The sequence below is a fragment of the Myodes glareolus genome, chromosome 14 (assembly GCF_982192425.1).
Source record: "Myodes glareolus chromosome 14, mMyoGla1.1, whole genome shotgun sequence".
In the NCBI taxonomy this organism is placed as follows: domain Eukaryota; kingdom Metazoa; phylum Chordata; class Mammalia; order Rodentia; family Cricetidae; genus Myodes; species Myodes glareolus.
Genome location: NC_142039.1, coordinates 31,159,180 through 31,183,933, shown reverse-complemented (window position 1 = coordinate 31,183,933; position 24,754 = coordinate 31,159,180). Strand labels below are relative to the sequence as shown.

Below are 24,754 nucleotides of genomic sequence, written 5' to 3'. Positions count from 1 at the left end.
TCACAGCCGCATCCTAAACTGGTAATATTCACACTCCATTAAAATTAATAGCTGTGGCCTCATTGCTGAACAAGTGTTTGTTTAGTTAGAAATGTCTCATTGGCTATAAAAATTAGTAATGAGATTTTCAGTACAAGGCATTAATGGAAGATGTAGTTACCCATATGTCTTTAAAACTCATGTGGCCTCCTTGCATTTTAAGAAGAGAATATATTTTCCCTGTACAGTTTCCTCTGTGATGGGAAACCACTCCTTCCACCAATAATTGATTTTTTTCATGTAATGCTTATCTCTGCATGAGCAGAGCTGGGCAGTATTGATTTCAAAACTCTAAGGCAGACACAGTTGTTGAGAGCCCATATGGGTAGCATACCTGTCATGTCCAAAAAAAAAAAAAAAATACCGATTTCACAGCAGTCTCTTGGTTTCTGGTTCATAGACGCGTGTCGTACTAACCTGCCTTCTACAGTGTTCCCAGAGCCTTGAGTGTAAAGGTTGTATTAGGAATGTCCCATATGGGGGTGGGTACTCCTCAGCCACTTATTTTCTGTTCTTTGATTGGCTGCGGCTCTCTGTAATAGCTTTCAGACTCCCGATGCCCCACCCCTAGCTGATGACCTATTGGCAGTTGATGGTTATTAGGGGAAAGAAAGTCACTTTTCTTTGGGAGCTAGCAAATAGGCTTCCCATGCCTTTGTGGATGACCCTACACTCTTGCACATATGGGCAACACAAATTTGATTAAGTGGGTTATTAAGTTTTTAAGGAGACATGTACTTGTGAGTAAGACATGTTAGATGGGACATAGGGAGTTTGTAGAATGGAGTTGATGGTGAATTATTATTGACACATTATACACATGTATAAAATGTTAAGTAAACCTGCAAGTCAGTCTCTGAGCTGGGATAAGCATGAAGCCAGAGCAGATAGGAGCATATCTCTTCTCCCTACCCTTGGTTCCTATGCTTGTTTTCAGTTGAGAGTTGTGGTCTTTCTTTTAAGCTCATATGAGAAAACCTACTGGAGTTTCTCTCCTTTTGTAACCAGAAAAGAACCACCGAATAGAGAACTGTTAGAATGTTAGAAAATATAGAATCAGTTTTTTTAAACTTATTTTTATCGATTAATTAGTTAATGTTTCCCAACCTGGTCACAATTTCCCCTCCCTCCCTCCCTCCTTTCCTTCTAGGTTCTCTGCTTCCTCCCCAACCTCACCTCTTCACACCCCCCCCTGCATGCCTCCTCCTTTCTCTTCAGAAAAAGGCAGTCCTCTCAGGGATATCAGCCAGCCATGGTATATCAAGCTGTAGTAAGACTAGGTACCTACTCTCCTATTAAGACGAGGCAACCCAGTAGGAGGAAAGAGTCTCAAAAGCAGGTAACAGAGTCACAGATCCCCTACTCCCACTGTTAGGCATCCCACAAGACAACTAAGCTACACAACTATAACATATGCAGAGGGCAGGCTGGTGCTTCAGTCTCTGTGAGTACCCAGAAACTCAGGTTATTTGATTCTGTGGTTTTCTTGTGGTGTCCTTGGACCCTCTGGCTCTCACCATCCTTCCTTGCCCTCTTCCACAGGATTCCCTGAGCTCTTCTGCCTAATGTTTGGCTGTGGGTCTCTGCGTCTGTTTCCATCTGTTGCTAAGTGAAGTCTCTCTGGTGGCAGTTGGCCTAGACAACAATCTACGAGTATAGCAGAATATCATTAGGAATCATTTCATTGACTTTTTTTTCCATTCATATTTGATTCTATCCCAGGTCTGGGCTGTCTAGTTTCTGGATCCTGGCCCTCTCAGTAGTGTCAGGTGTGGGCTTTCTCTCATGGCATGGGTCTCAAGTTGAATTGGTCATTGGTTTGCCATTCCCATAATTTCTGTGCGACCTTTACCCCAACATATCTTGTAGGCAAGAAAAATTGTTGGCCAAAGGTTATGTGACTCAGCTGGGGTCTCAGTCCCTCCACTCTAAGTCTTACCTGGTTCCAGAAGACAACCAGTTCAGGCTCTGTGTCCCCATTCCTAGGAGTCTTAACTAGGGTCAACCTCATAGATTCTTGGAAGTCTCCAATGCACAAGGTTTTTAGCTTATCCCAGAGAGGCTCCTGATTCCAGTTGTCTCTCCCAGTACTCTCTCCCCCTCCCCACTTGATCCCTCCTGTTCCCATGCCCATCTACCCATTCAGACCCCATCCACTTGTGATGGGGATGTCTATTCTATTTCCCCTTCACAGTGAGATTAATTACCTTCCCCCGAGGCCTCCTTGGAAGGATTAGAACCTTATTTTCAACCCAGTCAATGCTGATGATGTGATTTTTTTTTCACTTTGGTATCTGGGAATGGATGATGGAAGATCCATGTGCTGGACATGACTGCAGACAAAGCATGGATGCTCACACAGTTTGTACCTTTGCCTGTCTCAGAGGAACTAAGAAAGACATTATAATAATACATAGAAGTTTTTAGTGTTACTGCCATGCCCATCATAAGGGTCTAGAAACACTAAAACAGATCCATAATTTTTTCAGTTATTAATTGAGCCCTCTACTAGGCCATGAATATGGCTTGCTTTTCCTGCCTTGTGGTAAAGATGACAGATGCTGATGATGGCTCTAAAGAGCTGTGACTTATTCCAGAAACCCACTGAGACTCTTGGCTATCCTGATACACAGGCATCATGTGAACTTCCTCATCCAGTAGTCTTAAATGGAACTGACCCCCTCCTCCAAGAATCAGAGTGGAAATTGGGTGGATATAAAACTAATTCCCAATCTAAAGAACAGAAAGAGGCTAAATAAATCACAAATATTAGTTTATTTTCAGTGGCTAGAAATAGTGACAGTTTTATTTTGTTATTTCTCTTGTTATTGGCAGGTATATGTGATTTTAGGGGGCAATTGTTTGTAAACTTATTTGATTTTCAGTTTGTTTTGGTATCCCAAACATTATTAAAAAATACAGTTCTTTTGGGTAAACCAGTGTTTCCCCTTATTTGTGGGAACTGTCAGATGTGGAACTGAAAGATACTTCTTCTTTTTTATGGAAACTGGAGAAATGGCTCAGTGGTTAAGAGCACTGCCTGCTCTTCCAAAGTTCCTAAATTCCATTTCCAGCAACCACCAATCTGTAAAGAGATTTGGTGTCCTCTTGAGGAAGAGACCTGGCCAGTTGTCCTCATTAACTTAGACCATGAAACCTCATATGGACAAGTTCAACAGAGCCGCCATATGCTTCAGCATTGCCAGGGCATAAATTTCATTTCAGATTTCAAGATGTGATTGCCTGCCTGTGTGTCGGAGATGGCAGTTTTCGAGAGATGACTAACTTTATGCCTATTCAGGAAAGACAAGTTCTTTAAATTTGTATTCTCACGGTTGAAGTTTCCTCACAGAACTATGGACAGAGTCCACAGCTGGTTCTAAGCTTGCTGTATCCTCTTCCTGTCTAGTTGATTCACGCTGGAAAGGGAGAAGCCATTCGAATCAGGTCGATTTTGCGATCCCTGATTCCACTGGGAGACTTGGTGGGCGTAATCAGCATTGCATTTCAAATGCCAACAATAGCCAAAGGTAAGGCGAGCTTCCATCCTGTGTGACTCAGGACTGGGTGGACAGTGGTTGGTGAAAATTTCATCAGTGCTTGACATCCTGTCTTCCCACCTTCGTTCAGTTAGCTGTATCCTTGGGTGTAAGACTGGGCAGACCTCTAGCTGCAGCCAGTCCTGTGTGTTGGAGGAGGTGGGAACAGTAGGCCATGGTAGCGCATCAGTGGGTTTTGAGTCCTAGGCAGGTGTGATTATATTAAAACCAATGTTAAAGAGCAGCTGAGCTCAACCCTGGGGACCACATGGTGGAAGGACAAGACTGACTCCTGTAAGGTGTCTTCTGACCTCTGCTTGAATGGATGGATAAACAAATATAAAAACAAGTTTTAAAGTAAAATAAAATTAATGTCAACTTGGATAAGAGTTTGGAAAGGAAAGAATTGTTTGAGTCTCTGAGTGGCTCCATATTTGTTTAAGAATAAAACTAGATGGTAAAATAGTAGAACCCTGAGACGTTAAATTCCACTACTGTGTGTGTGTGTGTGTGTGTGTGTGTGTGTGTTTTAAAGGAGACTGAGATGGAATTTTACATTATTTATTTAAAAAATATTCCATGCAAATGTAAATAAACTGAAAATCAAATCAACCCAGGTTGAATGTTAAACTTATTTTGGTAACTTCTAATTCAGCCCTGCCAGTCACTGGGTCGTGAACTTGGACAAGTTCCTCACCCCTCCTGAGAGTCAGTGCTCACCACCTGGTAAATGAACATCCTGGCACTCACCTTACATGCAGATCATAGAACTTGTCTGTTATCCCTCCTGGAGAAACCCCAGTTCTAGAATTTTTGAAGGAAATCAGTCAATGTTGACTGATTTTTCTTAACTCAGAATGAATCCACAGATTCTCATTTACTGCGAAAACAAAAGCAAAACTTCTTCTCCACAGTAACATATCTTTTGACTTATATTTTAAAGTCAAGGTATTTTCAAAATATATATGTTGGATTAATTCAGCAGCATTTATAATCAAATGTCTTTTAGCAGCTGTTACTCCTTCCTCAGTAGTTACGCAGTTCAAAGACAACACAATAATATACAGACAGTATCCAGACTCTCTGTATTTTCCATCTTTACGTGGCTTTATTTAAATTCCATTTACTTTATTTTTATTTTTAATTTTTGGTTTTTTGAGATTAGGTTTCTCTATGTATCTTTGACTGTCCTGGCTCTCACTCTGTAGACCAGGTTGTTCTTGAACTCACAGAGATTCACCTGCCTCTGCCTCCCATGTGTTGGGATTAAAGGTGTGTGCCACCACACCCAACTACTCTCTTTCTTTCTGTTTTATTTTAAAGACTTTATCCTTTTTCTTTTCTCTCACAAGCTTACATATGTTTTTAGACACACTGTAAACCCTTTAGAGGTTTTCTTTGTCTTTGAATCTATCTTTACTGTATATCTCTCTTTTTCTGACCACATGAGTCTTTAATTAGAATTAGTTATATTAGAGATTTTTTATAATAAACAGGAACTAATAAGTATTATCTTTCAATTTTAATTAATTATTTATCTATTTAAAATATTATGTATTCATTTTCAGGGTAGGAATATAAAATTCCATTTGTTGACTCCAAGTGAGAAGCTGTTTTAGGCTGGTGATGGTCATGTGTCCTCCTTTCCTGTTCTGTTCCATCAGTGTGAAAAATTCTGTGATACCATTCATAGACTCTTACTTTAGGCTACCAGAACCAGTTTGACATAATTATCTTACGATGAAATAGGGAGAAAATGAGCTCCCATTGACACACAGTCCCATAATTCTTCATACTAATGGTTCCTAACCTTTGTACTTAAGAAATTACTATAAGGAATTCATTCATCTACATAGACTTCAAGCATTGGGTATTGAAAGAGAAAATTGCATGACTCTCAAATATGCTATAACTAATGAAGTTGACTTCATATGAAATCCATGCTGGTTTCACAGTGTTGATTTATCACTTTATGATTATTGTGTAATTATAATCTCTATTATGGTATTTCATGTATAATTATAATCTAAACCATAACTGTGAAAATACCTTGACTATCACATGGTCGAGCACGAGTGTCTTAGTTTCTATTATGTGAAGAGACACCATGACTATGGCAACTCTTATAAAGGAAAACATTTCATTGGGGCTGACTTACAGTTTCAAGCGTTTAGTCCATTATCATCTTGGCGAGAAGTATGGCGGCATGCAGGCAGACATGGTGCTGGAAGGAGCTGAGAGTTCTGCATCTTGATCCACAGGTAGCAGAAGGAGGCTGCCACACTAGGCCTAACTTGAGCATATAAGACTCCAGAACCTATAGTGACACACTTCCTCCAACAAGGCCACACCTACTCCAACAAGGCCACACCTCCTAATAGTGCCACTTCATATGGGTCAAGCATTTAAACAGATAAGTCTATGGGGGCCATTCCTCTTCAAACCACCCCAATGAATTTAATGGGATAGTTCTTAACAAGGGTAGAAATATGTGCTGCTTATTTTTAACTTTTCATGGTTTCCACTCTACATTTTACCAGATCTATCTAATGCCTTCTGTTTCATTATTGGCAGCTGCCAGATACTATGCTTTTACAAGTATGAAGAGAACAAACAGATGCCCAAATGACATCTAAATGACCTTAGGTTCAAATTGTTCTGCCCTAGCTCTCTAGTCATACACACACACACAGACACACACACTACACACACACACACACACACACACACACACACACACACATATTTGTGTGAGGGTAGTAAAACAGGGAAACGTTGCATTAATATACTTGATTTGAAATATGACATGGTTGGCAAAAGGCCAAAAGTCATCAACCCATATGTGGCCAGACCATTGACACCAACATATCACCTTCTCTCTTGTAGATGGGAAGGTGGTGGAGCCTGACATGTCCGCGGGGTTTTGCCCAGATCACAAGGCAGCCATGGTTTTGTTCCTTGACAGGGTCTATGGAATTGAGGTGCAAGATTTCCTCCTCCATCTCCTTGAGGTTGGCTTTCTGCCAGATCTCCGAGCTGCTGCCTCTCTAGACACGGTATGATATGGAAAGTGAACTTGTACCCTTGACTCTCAAACTCTGCAGTGTGTCTCATGGTGCTCATCCATCCGCTCATTACCAACATTTACTGCATCCCTGTGTTGTTTTCAGGCAAGCAGTGAGTAATTAGAAAGTCAAATAGACCCTGGCCAAGGAAAATTCACTGACTAGGGAGTTACTGTCTCAAAGGGCTGACTAGAAATCTGGTGAGGTGCTCTGGGAGTCAAGAGGTTCATCTGTGCTTAACTTGGGAGTTCATAGGGGTGTCTATTAATGTCTGTCCATTATGATTCTCTAAATCGTACTAGAGTTAGAGATGGCTCAGTTGATAAAGTGCTTGCCACATGAACCTGAGTTTATCCTCCAGAACCAAGTAAAACATCCTAGCATGGTAGTATACACATAAGTGTGTGTGTGCGTACATGTATGCATGCATGTGTGTGAGAGAGAAGAGTATATAAAATCTAAGTACTGGATGATAGAGACAGGAGAATTCCTGGAGATTATTGGCTAGCTAGCCTAGCTGAATGAGTAAATGTCAGGTTCAGTGAGAGACCCTAACACAAAAAAGAAGGTAGAGAGATTAAGAAAAATACCTGCCAGAGAATTCTTGTCTCACCACACACATTTATATATAAGTGCTCACAGACATACACACATATGTCTATATATACAAAGAACAAAATAATATATAAATAAATAAATTTGCCTATGCACTTTTTGCTGCCTATTAAAAGCAATGAGTACTAAGGCAGTTGAGTGGCCATGGGAGTTCTGTCCGTTACAGTGGCATCCTTGAGTTACCTTTCTCTTAAGTACTTATTGGGTAGTATGTTAAGTAGCCCCATAGAAGATCTGTTATTATTGGTATCAGGCTAGTGTCTAAAACATTGTGGAGGAAAGTGGAACACCAAATTCCATCAAAATTGTCCTGATTTATTTACTTACTTTCCAATTAAATTAGCCCCTTTAATCTCATGGACAGTTGGATCTTGAGTTAAGAAATTCATGGCTGCACAATCATAAAAACAAGATGGAAGTTTCATCTTCTTTGACATTCTGCATCTGAAGAGTAGAGATGTCAACATAGTTATGCAGTGGACTCCTGATGATTGACACATGTAGACATGAATAAAAGTATGAGTGACATTAATTAGTTGAATTCAGATTGTGTGTGCAAATCTGAGATCAGATATGCAAAATATGCAAATATGTTCATTTCTTTCCACCCCCAAGGAAATGCTCATTGACATCTTCCACTGCCACCCATTTTCTGAAGTTCAAGTCTTTCCAGAGCTCCCTTGCTCCAGGTCAAGGTCATAATATTCCTTCAGGTTGGATAGGGCTATTTACTAAGTGCTGGATACCATCACAGATGTTAAGGAGATGATATTATCATAACCTAACCTTGAGCTTGGATTTCCTGACCCCTTCGAGAAGGTAGATACTGTTGCATTCATTTTAGTCTAGTTATGAACCATCAGTAGTTGAAGGTTTTAAGTCCTGAAGATCACGTGAGCCATGAGTAAAAGCTGATCTAAGACCTTCATTTTCAGATGCCCTGCTGCTAATATTTTCGGATAGGAAGATTATGTGGCAATGGGTTGAGTCCTTTGCTGATCATACAAGGCTGTGTCCCCTTCTTCCTCTCTAGGCTGCTCTAAGTGCTACAGACATGGCCTTGGCCCTCAATCGGTACCTTTGCACAGCTGTCCTGCCTTTGTTAACGAGATGTGCTCCCCTGTTTGCTGGAACGGAGCACCATGCTTCCCTCATTGACTCTCTGCTGCATACTGTATATAGATTGTCTAAGGGATGTTCTCTCACCAAAGCTCAGCGCGACTCCATAGAAGTGTGCCTGCTCTCCATATGTGGGTAAGTGGATGGTGCTCTGTGTCAGTTTTCTTTATGCCACGACTCTTTTTTAATTATTATGAAACTTTTCAAGGTTTATATATCAGCAATTAATTTTTATTGTCCAATATATGGATGTCTGAGTCTTGGGGTTGTCTCTGTTGTTACAATTGGCCTTGTTCCAACAGCCAACTGCGACCTTCAATGATGCAACACCTACTCAGAAGGCTGGTATTTGACGTTCCACTGTTGAATGAGCATGCAAAGATGCCTCTTAAGGTAAATACCAGGAATTTTTGGCACTGTGTGGTCCTTGAGTTGACTTCTTGTTATTAATTATGTCTCGTAGACTTAGTGTGCTTGCTCTCTGATACTGTGGAATTTCTCCTAGTTATTGCAAAGGCCTTATGAAGTGTGTGTGTGTGTGTTTTACCATTAAATAAGCAATATAGGATTGTACACTCTCTAGCATTGATTCTATAAATTTGGCAGACACAGGTCACAAATAAATTTTCCAAAAAGCTGCTAAATAACTGAAAGACCCTTGGATGTAAGTAGATCATAGACTGCATCTGTAAGTGCCAAATAATTGTAGTGATATTTTCAGAGAATACTCATGAATTAAGGTAAGATCATTACAGGTGACAGGTAAGCTAGAGAGGAGACAAAATACCCACAGAGATAAAGTTCCCACTTAATAATTCTGGGCCGTTCTACCATCCATACCCCTGTTTTATACCTGGACTCTAGGAGAGAGTTGTGCATGAAGTCCAATAGATAAGAGTTCACATAGTTATGAGTAAATGAGATTAGAGGCAGAAAAACTCTGGAGTATATAGAAAGCAAAATAACCCCAGAAAAAATGTGGTTCAAGATACACTAGTTATATGTATATGCATGTGGGTATATGCATGTAAGTGCAGTAACAATAAGGTCAGAAGATGCAATAGTTCACCTGGAACTAGAATTACATATGGTTATAAGCTGCCTGATGTAGGTACTGGGAGCCATTTGCAATAGCCACAAATGCTCTAAACTACCTAGCCATCTCTCCAGCCTGCCTCAAGATATGTTTTTAAGTTGATCTACACTTTGTATGTAATCAGTATCCAAAAAACCTCACATGAATTTGATAGTTCCACTTCAGTGGACCTTATATATCATTCAGAATGCCATGGCAGAGGAATAAAAACACAGAAAAGATGTTTTCGCCTGTTAATTTTGTGACTCCTTTCCCACACAGCTTCTGACAAATCATTATGAAAGATGCTGGAAATATTACTGCCTGCCTGGAGGGTGGGGCAATTTTGGTGCTGCCTCAGAAGAAGAACTTCATTTATCAAGAAAATTATTTTGGGGCATTTTTGATGCTTTGTCTCAAAAGGTAATTGAAGGTCTTGGGGATTTATATGCATTGATAAAGCAACAACATTCTCAGATTCTCTGTAAGATGGTATTATATAGTGAAATAATAATATCTTTATTAATCAAGACTTGAATAGTGCCAGGTATGATGATACATGCCTTTACTCCCAGCACAGAGAAGGTTGAGGTAGGAGGCTCTCAAGTTTAAGGATGGCTTAAGCTGCATAGACGAGTCTCTGGTTGGGGTGTGACCCTGTTTCAACAAAACAAAACAAGGGAAAGTTACCTTTTTTTTTCTGTTTTTCTCCTTTTTAATAATGTATGTTGAGAATACGCTATACCTTGATTTTCAATAATCATCACTGTCACATATTCCTTGTGATCATAACAATGTTTCCAGAATGATAATAGTGGAGGAAGGTAGGAGGTAAGACATGTGGTTGATTGGTATTAATGATAGACTATGCTGACACAAAGCAAGTTGGAAGAGAAAGGATTTATCTTGCTTTATAATTCCAAAGGAGATGCAGCCCATTGTCTTAAAGTTTCTGTTGCTGTGAAGAGACACCATGACCATGGCAACTCTTTTAAAGGAAAACATTCATTTGGGTTGCTTACAGTTCAGAGGTTCAGTCTATTATCATCATGATGGGATATGGTGGCATACAGACAGACATGCTGCTAGAGAGATAGCTGAGAGTTCTACATCTGATGGAGGCAACAGGAAGTGAACTGAGATTTTGGGTGAATCTTGAGCATAGGAGATCTCTAAGCCCATTCCAAAGAGGTCACACCTATTCCAACAAGGCTACACCTCCACTCTCTATGAGTTTATGGGGTCCAATTACATTCAAACTACCACATTCATCATGGCAGGGAAAACATAGCAGCTGGAATGAGCCCACATGGCAGTTAGGAAATAAGGAGGGGCGGGGGAGAAAAGAGGGAAAGGGAGACAGAAAAGAGAGGGGAGAGAGGGCACTATATAGTGGTATTTTTCCAGCAAGGATCCATCTTGTAAAGGTTCTGTGACTCCAAAACAGTGCCACTAACTAGAATTCAAGAGCTCAAATACTTGAGCCTATGGGGAATGCTCATCAAGAAGTCACAATGAGAGTCATGTAGATAATAGCTTACCATCATTGTTCTTTCCCCAGAAATATGAACAAGAACTTTTCAAACTGGCCCTGCCTTGCCTGAGTGCAGTTGCGGGAGCTTTACCTCCAGACTACATGGAGTCAAACTATGTCAGTATGATGGAAAAACAGTCATCCATGGATTCTGAAGGGAACTTTAACCCACAACCTGTTGATACCTCAAAGTATGGACTCTTTCTATTGCAGCAGATTTTTATTGTAAATGATGTGTGAAGTCTGAAATTGAATAAGGTACTGAAGTGAACTTTCTCTGGTACATGCCCCCTTTGAATAGGAGCCCCTTGAGTTTGTCAGATGGCAGTAAAAGTAACGGTGAATATACCAATATCAGAAATAGGTGTGTACCCCCTAAGGTGCTCTTTGCTGAAGGAGCAGTCTCAGTGGATAGCCACATTATAATATCTAAGAGAAGGAGGCTCAACAAAATGCATACGTTTTATTGGTTGAAAATTTAACTGAAATCGGTACCCAGAATCAGCCCCATCTTTAGCTGAGGATAGTCCAAAATGTTACTGCGGTGCTGGTCCTGAGTGACACGGTCCTTTCACCCATCACAGCATCTTGGCCAGGCTCAGGTTCTGTTCTGTTGATGATATCCCACATCACAAAGAGGTAAAAGAAATATAAAGTGGAAGTTGGCACAAGAAATAAGCATCTAGTCAGACTGTAAACATAACTGATAGCCTTGAATTAATATCAAACATACGATCTCTGTCAAGCTTCATACATGCACTTAGTTTCCTAAGTTGTTCTACAAGTGGGATGCATGGAATACATGGGTGCTTCATGTGTTTGAAGTTTGAATAGGGCCACAGCTCCCCATTTTTGAGGAAAGCTGCTTCTTCACGTAGGTTACTGATGCCATGGTAACTTGGGAAGACTAGTTAGCAAAATAGTGCCATGCTGGTTATTAACTACCACTTCAGTCAGTCAAAGACTGAACTTTGAGACTTCAGGGCAGCTCCCAACTGTTTTATCCCCCTAAACCAATCAGATTATCAACCCTAGTGATGTGCCATTAATCTAAGAATGTCTTTAAAGTACATGATTGATATTACATGACAGTCCTGTGAGAAAAGAGTCCACCCCTAAGTGTTTGGATTATGTGATTGGTCCTTTGTATTTCTTTCAAAGTAAGTCACCAAACAACACAGAGTAACATTATTCCTTGGGTAAGTGTCTGGTCTGCTCACATACAGAATAATTTAGGGTTTTCAGGAGAACAATATAATGGTTTTGGTGTTGATTAATGAAATCCAATTAACTAACAAGTGTTGGACTTGCATGATAATTTACTTGGGTTTGCTTTTTAGGGCAAATTTTCAATATAAGTTTACATGGTGATTTGAATAATTTCTACTTGAGTATGCATCTTAAATATGTGTTTGTTGGTTACTAACTGATAATTTTGCTGGCAAAGATGAGAAAGCCATAACATTATGTTTGGATTTATTTAGAACTCATTCTTAAAGTTAACTGCCTACTAAGTTGTATTTATTAAGGAGTTAAATGTATATTCAATTCTTTATTCATAGATATATTTGATATTTATATGTCTTAATATCTATCAGTAGACCCATTCATCAATTGCACATGCTGGACATGAATAGGATAAATATTTAGTGAAATAAAAAAGGAATCAAGAATAAATATTGTCAAGTAATAAAGCTTATGTTTATTAATTACTTTTCACTGTAGCCCTAATTAGTAACATTTTGCAATGTTATCTGCATGGAGGATTGATATCAAAAAATGTTAACTCATAACTAATTCTATGAAATTAAGTTTAAAATGTGGCAGATCAGAAATCAACAATGTTGTTCATTCATAGTTTAATAAACACAATTTAAAAAGAAAAAAATAACTCCCCAAAAAAGAGGAAGCATGTTTTCAAACTTACTGAATGTTGCTTTGCGTTTGTTTTCATTTTCTTGTATAATCTATTGTCTTAATCTTTGAATAATTTTAGCTAACATATATCTTATTACATTTATTTTATATTAACACATTAATGATGTCTGAGATGGGTAGATAGAACATGATGTGCTTGACACATTGCTTGGAAATGTGAAGAAGCAATTCTTTGTTACAGCTATTTTGTAACAGTTGAGTTGAATGGAATATGAATATTACTCAGCTGTGAGTAAATATAAATGCATTTGCCTGTGAATTCTGTAGAATGCCAAGCTCTTTTCTTTTATGTTTCTTGTAGCATTACAATTCCTGAGAAGTTGGAATACTTCATTAACAAATATGCAGAACATTCCCATGATAAATGGTCCATGGACAAGGTAAAAGTCAAAAGTGCTGCCTTCCCAGGCTACCATTGTGAATGCCTGGATGCTACTCCAATATATTCAACTATGCCAACTTTCTCTTTGTGTGTGTGTAGTGTATATGTTTGTGTATGCATGTCTATTCATCTACATGTGTGCATGTAGTGATCAGACTTGACTTTATTGCTTGTATCACTCTCTCTTTTATTTCCTTTGAGACAGGGTCCTCAGTGACTCTAGAACTTTTCATTTCAGCTAAATGGATCTACCTATCTCCATTGCCCCAAGTTCTGGGATTAAAAATGTGCATTCCCAAACATACTTGTTCTCACTAAGCTACATTCCAAGCCCTAACTTTCTCTTTTAAAGAGAAAACTACATCCAAATTAGTAATGGACATTTAGTTACAAGATGTAACTTAATGTAATACTTAGCTAGTTGCTCTGTAATTAATACATGACATAATTCAGAATTTTAACATTTCTAAAGATCAGTTCATTAAATTTTGAGTGTCATTTCTAAATATGTATTGTTTGTGGGGTAAAAGATAAAACCACCAAAGGTTTCAGAAAAAAGCAGAATTTTTTTTTTAAATCTCTACATCAAAATTTAACTTTTAACTAAACTTTGGTTTTTATAGGAAATTTTATATTAGATGAACAATACTTACAATTTGTGTGTATATGTATGAGTTGTACATGTGAGTACATTTTTGTTTGTTTGCATGCATGTATATCAATCTGGGTGAATATGCCTACCCATGTATATGAGCATGTGAGTGCTCATGCGCATATGTGTGTGTGAGTGCATGTGAATGTGTGTGCACATGTATGTGTATGAATGTAGGGGCAGAGGTTGATGTTAGATATCCTCTTCTATCCTTGCTCACCTTATGTTTTGAGATAAGGTCTCTCCCTCAGCCCTGAGCTTACTGATTAGGTAGACTGGCCAGAGAGCTCCAGAATTCCTCTTACCTCAAGTTCTCTCAAGTGCTGGGTTACACACATGCACTAGCTACCACATCCAGCTTTTTACATTGGTGTGGGGATCCAAACTCAGATTGTCATTCTTGTACAATAAACACTTTATCAAATGAGGCATCTCCCCCTACTGTTGAAGAGTCTTAAGTTTGGTGAGTTTGTCCTTTCTATACATCTGTCCAAGCAGATCTATAGCTCACTAAATATAGAATACATCTACTGAATGGTATCTCTAAGGAAGATGGTACAATGAGAAGACTCAATGAGTTGTATCCTACCAGATGATTCTCATTTCAGCTGAGTTCAGTTTCTGTTTGAGAGGGAATGGTGATTTTAAGTTTGTCAGAGATATTGAGTTGACATGGTACAAAAGTCTAGCATGCACATATATAGCCATGAAGTGAAAAGCATACAGGGAATGTCCCAAAGGATGCTCGTGTCCTAAGATAAATCAGTGACATGGCATGTCTCTTTCCTAGTTTAATATCTATTGCTGTGATAAACACCAGGACCAAAGCAGCTTGGGAGTATCCCGACCTGCGGGATATGAACAGGGGTCACTGATAAACCTAGTGGAGAGGAAGGAAAGGAGACAAGAGACACGAGATATGATGGCAAGACAGGACTTCTGATCAAGCCGTCTAGTTATTATTTCCTCAGAAGCTGTTATATAGTAAATGGGCAAAGGGGGGAACGGAAAGGTGTCAGGGGGAAGGGAAGGGTGTCAGGAAGCTCAGGTCTGCTGGAATTCAGTCCATCCCTAGCTGGTAGGTAAATACCGAGGGTCTGTGATTATTGACTAGCAAAGGAAAATGCTAATAAGATTCAGAGCCTGGATCCAGGAGGTCTCTGCTAGGAGATAAGATGCCAGGTTGATTTCCTAGACCCTGCAGAGGGGAGAGGTAAATATTTTTCTTAACTTGTGAGCTTAAGATGGCTGTAAACAAAATGCAGATCTCAAAATACAGGTCTTTGCTTCCGACATGGGAGCAAGGGGTTTATTTAGCTTATGTGTCCTAGTTGATCATTGAGGGAAGGCAGGGTAGGAACTCAAGCAGGACAGAAGCAGGAGCCAGGGAGGAACACTCCTCCTAGTTTGCTCACTTTGCTTTCATATATGACTTGGGACCACATGTCCAGGGATGGCGCCACCCACAGTGAACTGGGCCCTCCCACATGAATCATTGGGAAGGAAATGCCCCCCCCACACACACCTGACTTAGGCCAGTCTGGTGGTGGCAAGTCTTCAGCTGAGGTTCCCCTTTCCTTGGGGACTCTTGTTTGTGTCAAGATGACAAAAAGTAGCCCTCACAGTCTTATGCTTTGCTCCCCGGTGTGCTGTGAACATCCGCTGCTTCCTTTCTCACAGAAACGCTTTCTGTCTGTGTGATGATCCTGTGATTCTGTGTGGGAGAAACTAAGTCTGATCAGGAAGGTCACTCAGGAGTCACTTTGATACAATGACCCCATTGCATACTGTATCTGGGGTGGGGAAAGAGTGAGAGATGCTTTGAGAAGGAAGTCCTGAACTGGTTCAGTCTAGCTACCTAGACTTTGAGAGCTAATGGTGGTTATGGGCAAATGATGCTAAACCAAACTGGTCAAATTATTGGAGAATGATAATGATAATGATGTCTATCCCATTGGTAGGCAGTGGGGTACAGAAATGAGCAAATAGGAAATGTTATTCCAAGGTACTACTGATTTGCATATTTTTTCTTTTTTTTTTAATTAAGATTTTTTTTTTCATTTAACCCAACTTTTCGTAGACATGCATGCATCACTGATCAGGGCTTAAGATATTTCTGAATAATTAACACCAGTCTTTGATCCCTATAGCCTCTTTGTAGGGCATTGCGCACGGGGCACAGTTAGACCTGGTTTGTTTTGGGAAGACAAGGTGCATTTACTCTCTGGTCTAAGGAACTCATTCAGGCTCCTGAAATTAACGCTAAGAGTGTAGCTGAATTAAGTTAGATAACGCTTAGACCTCAGCCAGGCCAAAGTGGCCAGGCTTGTAATTCTAGATACTTGGGGATCTGAGGCAGGAGGATTTTAATTCCAAGGCCTGCCTTGGGACACAGAGTGCATTCAAGGCAACTTAGCAAGATGTCTCAGAATAAAAAATGAAAAAGATCCTGGAAATGTAGCCCAGTGGGAGACAGCTTGCCTACTGTCCACAAAGCCTTGACTTCAGACTTCAGCCACACCAAAACAAACAGTAGGCTTTAATCATTTCTTAATCCACTTTAGAGTTATTTTACCAAATAGTTGCCAAACACATGTACACTTAGAGTCACCAAAATTAATAAATGTAAAACTATTTTTAATATTTTGTTTGTTTTAGTTGGCAAATGGATGGATTTATGGGGAAATATATTCAGACTCTTCTAAGGTCCAGCCCTTAATGAAGCCATATAAACTATTGTCTGAAAAGGTGAGAGGTTTTCTTCCCCCCTTAAATTGATAAAGTATTATGTTTGGAGATATTTTTGTTTTGCATGTATTTGTTTATGTGTGAGCATGGGTGCTTGTTTGTACACATGCTCATAAATGTGGCCAGAGGACAACTTGTGAGGGTTGATTACCTCCTTAGCAGCCTTATTAGTTGGGTAACATTTCAGCTTTTTATACATCCCTTGAATGTTTTTATTTTTTGTTTTGTTCATAAATATCCTGTGCTAATCAGTTTCTGAATGAAGGTGGTTCATTTCAGAACAAATCATTAAATATTTTGAATTTTCATTTTGGGTTCATGATACTACTAATGCCTGAATTTTTTTTTTCTCTAGGAGAAAGAAATATATCGCTGGCCCATCAAGGAGTCTTTAAAAACGATGCTGGCTTGGGGTTGGAGAATTGAGAGAACACGGGAGGGAGACAGTATGGCTCTTTATAACCGGACTCGACGCATCTCTCAGACAAGCCAGGTGACATATGTGACAAATGAATGATTTGTGTTGTTATACACACACAGATATAGTTATAGTTTAATATATACACACATGTTTTTATATACACGTATGCATGTATATATAATATATAACATATATTTACATTTTAATTTATAGATACATGTATTTTTGGATACACATATATATGTGTATATATATATCTGTCTATATTTGTATATATGTACATATACATACATATGTACACATATACTTTACACACACATATACACACATACACATGTATTTGCCGGTACTGGGGATTGTACTCAAGGCCAAGCACCCTACCACTGAGCTATATCCCTGTCTCTAAAAATAATTTCCAGTTGAACATAGCAGTAGCTTTGGTACTGGGAAGACTTGACTCCTGAGCCAGGAATCTCCCTTAGGCCTAGAAGTTTGAAGCCACCCTTGTCAATATAGCAAGATCCTATCACAAATATTAATAATGATAGCAATGATACTAATAATTAAGTCTGGGATGTAGTTTAATTTATAGGGTGCTAATTTAGTATTTATAAAGCCCAGGGTTCAATTCCTGGCACCCTACAAATGCAGGCATGGAGGTATATGCCTGCAATACCAGCACTTGGGAGGCAGGAGCATAGGATCAGGAGTTCAAGGGCACCCATGGCTATGCAGGGAATTGAGGAAGACCCTGTCTCAAAATGAACTAACAAAAGTAGTATCACTTTCCCGAGATACTCTGATGGTGCAATGAGATGAGTTATGAACTTTTACACATGATTACTCTTTGCTAGTAAGTTCATAGTTGACGTTAACATTCCTGATTTCAGGAGAGTACATGCTTCAGGTCAGATGAAATGATAGAAATAGAGTAGGTTGAGACAAATGGCCAGGAAATGTCGGAGTAGTAGTAACCAGATATGGAATCTAGGGCAAGTCAGCTAGACAATAGTTTCGTTGAGTGAGCTAAAGAGCTTAGGAGTGCTGGGACAGCAAAGAAACAATAATTAATGTGGTTGCTGTCGCTGAATAGCTGAGCCATGGCTTCCAATGGCCTCCACATTCTGGTTGTGCTCACTGCGCAGAACTGTGGTGAAGATAGTGGGGGTAACAGACCAGCTCTAGGGTCAGCCCTTAGCCAGTGTTCTTGAGCATATATGTGGGCTGAGAGCACTGTGCTGAGGGACGGATGTTGATCGTCTAAGTCATGCTGCCTGCCTTTGAGATAGGCTGTGTGTTTAGTGGTAGCTCCATTGCGTAGGAGCAAACACAGTTTTGAAAGTGGCAAGTGGCTTGGACCACATAGATTATCTTGTCAATCTTGTCAGATACAAGCATGATGACACTTATACTGCAAGACATCGTCAGTTGCCTGTGCAAGGGGACAAACAATGACAAGAATTGACAGCTGGGTGGGTGAAGAATGGGTGACTGCAAAGTTATCTAGTTCTGTTTCTGTCCCTGTGATAGAGGACGTAAGGGAGAAAGGTCTATCTCAGCTCACAGTTCCAGGTCATCATAGTGGAGATGATAGCACTCCAGCTTGACAGAGGCGCCACCTCACACCACAGTCAAGAACACAGAGAAACGGATCCTCTATGCCCATATACAGTTAGGACAGCTAGTGTGAAGCTGTGGTGTCATACCAATTAGATATTTTCACTATCAATTATGTTTTTATGCATTACTGAACACACATGCATGCACACACTCATGCTCTCTCTCTCTCTCTCTCTCTCTCTCTCTCTCTCATACACAGAGAGACAGAGAGAGACAGAGAGAGAGCAATGTTAGAGCTATAACTAAACTAAAAGAATAATGATTTTTCTGCCCTCTTTCATGACTCATGTGCTTGTTATCTGAATTCCATTCTCCCCCATTATATACTATTATTAATAAAAGAATTAACATGATGATGAGATATTTTAAGACAGAGCTGGCGATCTGTAAGAAGACCCAGAGTTCGTGTCTTTCTCACTGGTTAGACTTAGAAAAGGGATGGAATGGCAGTGAAGCTGTGGAAGTTGACCGTAGATGTCTTCTTTTACTGGTCTGTTCCTGTGTGTCTTTGTGCACTCATCTCTGTGTGCATATGCGCACAAGTGAGTGCTGCTGCCGGCAGAGATCTGAAGATGGTGCCTCTTGTGGAGAGCAAATATTGTGTTGTTGGTGTTGGTTCATGCAGGCCCTTGGGTAGAGGACACAGAGGCACCTTAGGGATGAATTTAGCCTTTTACTGCTTTCCCTTCATCCAGGACTTCTTTTATTCTCCAATTTACACTTTAGCAAGTTGATTTCCATATCCTCCAAACATCCTGATGAAGATTCCAAAGGGATCATGCCAAGTGCAAATTCTCAATTAAAGAGGTACTATGTTTCTCCAGTTGCCCCTCCAACCAAGTTTTGCATAGGCTTGGTACCCTTTGTAAACTCTCAAGCCAGATTCACACAGAGGCCACAAGAGAAACAATAGGTAACTGCTAAACACAAGGGGGATTAAGGGTAAGCACTCTGGAGCCAGGGCAGCTGCAGCTAGCTCAGCAGGGATTCTCCGATCAGGTGTCCTGTCCCTGAGAGCTGCAGTTACAGGCAATCCTGATCCCCTAATGTGGGTGGTGGGGAATGCAAACACTGAGCTGTCTCTCTAGCCTCTCTCTCTCTTGAAAAAAAAAATACTAGTTTTGTTTTTTGATTATTATTATTCTTTGAAAATTTCATGCATGTTTCTAGTCTCTCCATTCTGGAATATGGACTGACAGATCTTGTGCTGCCGAGGGTTCCGTCAGGTCCAGGAGACAGCCTTTCTCAGTCCTCTGGCTGCTACAGTCCTGCCCTCTCTTCTGTGATAGTCTCTCAGCTGTGTGTGAGTGTGTGTGTGTATGCCATGTGCACGCAGGGAGGTGATGCTAAATCAGTCATGAATCTATGTGTGAGCCCTCTGTAAAAGGAGCTTCAAGGACCAAAGCTGAGAGCAGCAGAAATATATAACTATCAGTATAAATATTTACATCCAGTTTTTAGAAGCAAAAATGCAGAAATTAGGTAAGTCTGGTCAGTGAAGATTTCCCTGTAAGCCGTTAAAGGCTACATGGTACAGTTGTTAAATCTGGGTTGGACCCTGCTTGTCTGCACAACTGACCCACAAAAAGGACTGTAAGTGTTGAGCTCTTCAGCTCTTTGTAGCTGGAGGGTTGGTAGGAAGCTCAAGGCTACTATGGCCCTTGGCTGGGGATACAGTACAAGACGTAGCACTCATCATATGCTGCTAACTTAATTAACTTTTTAGAAGGTCTTTCCTGAAGTATTACGATTGTGTTTAATCATAAGTGATTTGAAATACTCAAAACTTAATTTAATGTGTCCTTGAAGTTACTCTGTTGCTTTTACCACAGAAAACACTGATGGTTGCACAGCATTTCTGAAGACTCTTTCCGCAGGTTTTAACAAGATGCTTTTCTCTTTTTGAACAAATCGTCCAGGTGTCTATAGATGCTGCGCATGGGTATAGCCCTCGTGCTATTGACATGAGCAACGTTACACTATCCCGAGACCTGCATGTAAGTATCCAGGCTTTCACAGTAGTGTCCAAAGCTCAGTTATAGAAAGCGAACCAAAGCACTTCTGTGTGCATTTTATAGCATGTATTGTTTCATCATGCGATCAGTCAGTAGATTTCATGGTCATTAAACACTCGGCCTTTTGGCACCCTAAAGGTTGATAACATAAGCTCACCTGTGGTTTCACCCTTTACAGTTTCCATTACTTCCTGTGGTCTGAAGTGTTCAGCAGCTGCTACTTCCCGTTCTGAGGTTCATGATGGACCCTGTTATCATCCTGCTCCATTCCACATGAATTTCTCCTGTGTTTAGTAGTTTTATGTTGTATGTACTGACCTCGGTTAATCATGCAGTAGCTGCCAGGGTCATCAGGTTGACTAGCACAGGAGAGCAGTGTGCTCTGTTCAGTTATCCTTATTCTACTGTATGATGGCTCCAGACTGCAGTGATGCAGAGGAGGCCTGAGGCTTGGAACTTGCCAGAAAGATGAACTCTACTGCAACATGGCAGTCCTACAGGGCGTGTGGAGCAAGACATATATACTGTACTATGTATCTGGTACTATCCGAGGCTTCCGGCTTCACTGGAGCCTTGCTGAGACCCACCCGGGACAAAATAAAGGTGGCTACTGTACAACTCTTTAAAGAATGTTTCCTTGGGACTGAAGAGATTGCTCGGTGGTTAAGTGCACTTGTTGCTTTCCGCAGCTCACAAGTGCCCAACCACAGAGGATGTGACCTTCTCCTCTGGTCACTGTGTGTATCTACACACACACACACATTGTGGGTGTCTATAGACACACATACATATACACATTGTGCATGCCTACAGACATGTACACACATTATATGTGCAGACACACACATGTACACACATTGTGGGCTCCTACAGACACATAAACATATACACACACATCGCGGGTGTCTATAGACACACACATATGTTGTGGGTGCCTACAGACATACACACACGTACATACACAGACACACACAGTGCACTTACACATAAACATAAAAGTGCATGAGAAAAGAGTAAATAATCATGAGTATTCTGTTTAATAACCACCTATTTAAGACTGCATATTTTAGGTTGTTCATCTATGGAAATTGATCACATTTCATTTGTCTCATCTGTAGCCCTGTTTGCTCTGTGTCACTAATGGATATGTTTTGAAATGACTGATTTGAATGAAAGATATAAATTTATTTCCATAGAGCTTAAGTTAGCAAGTTAATATGGAACATTGGTCTTGGTGTGATTAGTGTTAGTCTAAGAGAACAAGGTAAGGGTATAAATAAGAACTTCTTGTGCTTTTAAAATGCTTGGTTTACTCTTTATTCTTGCTCATATAAGAACCAATTAAAATGACACTGTAATTTTGATTTTGAAGGAGCACAAGACTATTAGAAAATTTCCCTCAGAATGTGAAAGAAAAGATCATGTCCAATCTAAGACTTTCCATTTGGTTTAGACAAATAATAACCTAGAAGTAAAATCTTTATCCATAGTGTTCTTCTTATTTATTATTTAATAAGGTACATCTTGGTTTATAAAACTTTATGAGTTAAAACACAAGTTTGTATTTATGTCTATTTTCTGTCCACATCCATAGCTATTTAGAAGATTCATTGTTGAATTTAAAAAGATGTATTTAAGCATAATGAATAACAAAGGCTGTTCCCATCACAGTTTGGTGATATTTACTGTGTAATTTCTCAAATCATTAAAATTCTATGGAATTGGTTTTCCAAATGCGAGTATTGTGTTTCACTACATTTCTGTGTGTTATACCTGGTCAGATGACTCTGTCCTCTTTTTATTTTTTATCTGTTTATTTATTTTTACTGAAGAATCAATTAACTCTCTGATATTTGGTACATTGTAGGCTATGGCGGAAATGATGGCTGAAAACTACCACAACATATGGGCCAAGAAAAAGAAAATGGAGCTGGAATCCAAAGGTAGTGTTTCCTAGAGACCTCTATTAAAACCCCGAGAGCTGGAATCCCAAGGTAGTGTTTCCCAGAGACCTCTATTAAAACCCTGAGAGCTGGAATCCAAAGGTAGTGTTTCCTAGAAACCTCTATTAAAATTAAAACCCCAAGAGTTGTACTAGAGGAGTGTAGGAGCCAATCAAGTGGGTGTATGTTTTTGCTTAAGACCCTACCATACCTTCATATAAAAAAAAATGATTCAAACATGCCAACAAGAAAGTGTAATTTCCTTACTGTTAATGTGTTTTCCTTGCACTTTGGGATTTTAATGGTGCATTTTTTTTTCCCTCTTTGTAACTTAAAGCTATCTGAATTTATACTACTATCCAAGTATCTGAATTAGCATCAAAGGGCTGGGCACAGTTATTAATGTGTTGCATTCCTGAGACGGACCACGATCCTCATGTCTAACTAAGTGTTTACCAATCCCATGTGTTTTATGCCCTGTCTCAGCCTCCTCCTTCTGTTTACACTACTTGTGTCATTGCCACTTTCATGGTTGCATTTGTTCTTTTCTCACTCTCTCTAGTGTTTAGCACTGGGGATTGAACTCAAGTACTTGAATGCTAGGCCAGTACCTTAGGGGCATCTTCTGCCAGGTACATATATGTCCTCAGCCTTCTTTTTATCTTTACATTTGTGTGGAGTTACCATGAGATTGAGGCTGGCTGTAAACTTACTAGGTAGCCCAAGCAGGCTGCAATCCCCTTGCCTCACTCTCCTTCTTTTTTCCTTTTCCTTTTCAATGTTTTTAGATTCATTTCTACTATTTATGTGTAGATGGGAATGCAGTGCCCCCAGAGGCAGGAAGAGGGCATCCTATCCCCTTGAGCTGGACTTGCAGATAGTGCTTGCAGATAGTGGTTGCCATGAATGTGCTGGAAAACAAAGTCAACCTGTGGAGGAGCAGGGGGTTCTCTTAATCATTGAGTTAGCTCTTCAGTTCTCTTTCTCCCCTTTAAAATGTACCAAGATGCTAATGAAATCTTTTCATAAATTATTTACATAAATATATTATTTAAGTCAATGCATTCTAAGCTTCTTGCATTGTTGCTCATTTGGCTTTAATTTGTCCACATTTTATATGTGTCTTTGTATATGTGTAGGTGTGTACATTTGCATATATTATTTGTATGTGTTTGTGTATATGTGCTTGCATTAATGTGTATGATTGTGTATTTCTGTGTGTGTGTGAAGGCTGGAAGCACTCAGTGATTTAGCATTGAACCTGCAGTATCATTTCTGCCCATTCTGATTTCTTTTACTATCATTGCATCTGTTTGTAGATGTATCCACTTTAGGAAAACACAAAGAAAGAATTTTATTTTTTCCACTCTGGTATTTGGTTGATGTGGGATTCCCCCCGTATGCTGTAATTACCATTAATGAATAAAGAAACTGCTTTGGACCTATAGCAGGGCAGAACTTAGGTAGGCAGGGAAAACTAAACTGAATGCTGGGAGGAAGAAGGTGGAGACAGGGAGATGCCATGTAGCCCTGCCAGAGACAGATACTGGAACTTTAGCTGGTAAGCCACAGCCACAAGTTGTTGAGTTAGCCAACAAGAAGCTAATGGGCCAAGCAGTGATTTAATTAATACAGCTTCTGTGTGATTATTTTGCAGCTCAGCACCTGGGAACCAACAAGCAGCCGCCTCCTATATTTGGTAATCTTTGTGTACACTTGAGAAGTGTATGAAAGTTTAAGGGAGAATAAGAGGCCATAATAGAAATTTGTCTTATTAAGAGAAATAGAAGTGAAGACTGGGAATATAGCTCAGGACTTCCTGGCATACAGGACACCATAGGATTAATCCCACAAACATACTAATGATGAGGTAGAGAAAAGAAAACAAAATGAATAGAAGCAGAGGAGTTAAAGTCGTGTGACTAGTACCAGTGTGCCAGCATCAGTGACAAGGGTTTATGCTTATGTTTCTCTCTTCTCCACTTTCGTCATCACTTGGAATATTTTGCGCTGCGATGCTCTGCCCTGGAGACAAGGGTTGAGCTTTCT

At 39.8% G+C, this 24,754-nt stretch overlaps 1 protein-coding gene across 1 annotated transcript in view; it reads left to right on the top strand.

The window, feature by feature from the left end:
• The window catches only part of Ryr2 (ryanodine receptor 2), a 569,025-nt gene that overhangs the window by 404,541 nt on the left and 139,730 nt on the right, over positions 1–24,754 (top strand). The window contains exons 48-58 of the mRNA XM_087896432.1: positions 3,449–3,569; positions 6,465–6,634; positions 8,292–8,512; positions 8,680–8,770; positions 9,735–9,875; positions 11,014–11,177; positions 13,226–13,304; positions 16,617–16,706; positions 17,062–17,199; positions 20,667–20,744; positions 22,630–22,705. Coding sequence (XP_087752558.1) covers positions 3,449–3,569; positions 6,465–6,634; positions 8,292–8,512; positions 8,680–8,770; positions 9,735–9,875; positions 11,014–11,177; positions 13,226–13,304; positions 16,617–16,706; positions 17,062–17,199; positions 20,667–20,744; positions 22,630–22,705 — 1,369 coding nt within the window. The remainder of the gene's footprint in view (positions 1–3,448; positions 3,570–6,464; positions 6,635–8,291; positions 8,513–8,679; positions 8,771–9,734; positions 9,876–11,013; positions 11,178–13,225; positions 13,305–16,616; positions 16,707–17,061; positions 17,200–20,666; positions 20,745–22,629; positions 22,706–24,754) is intronic.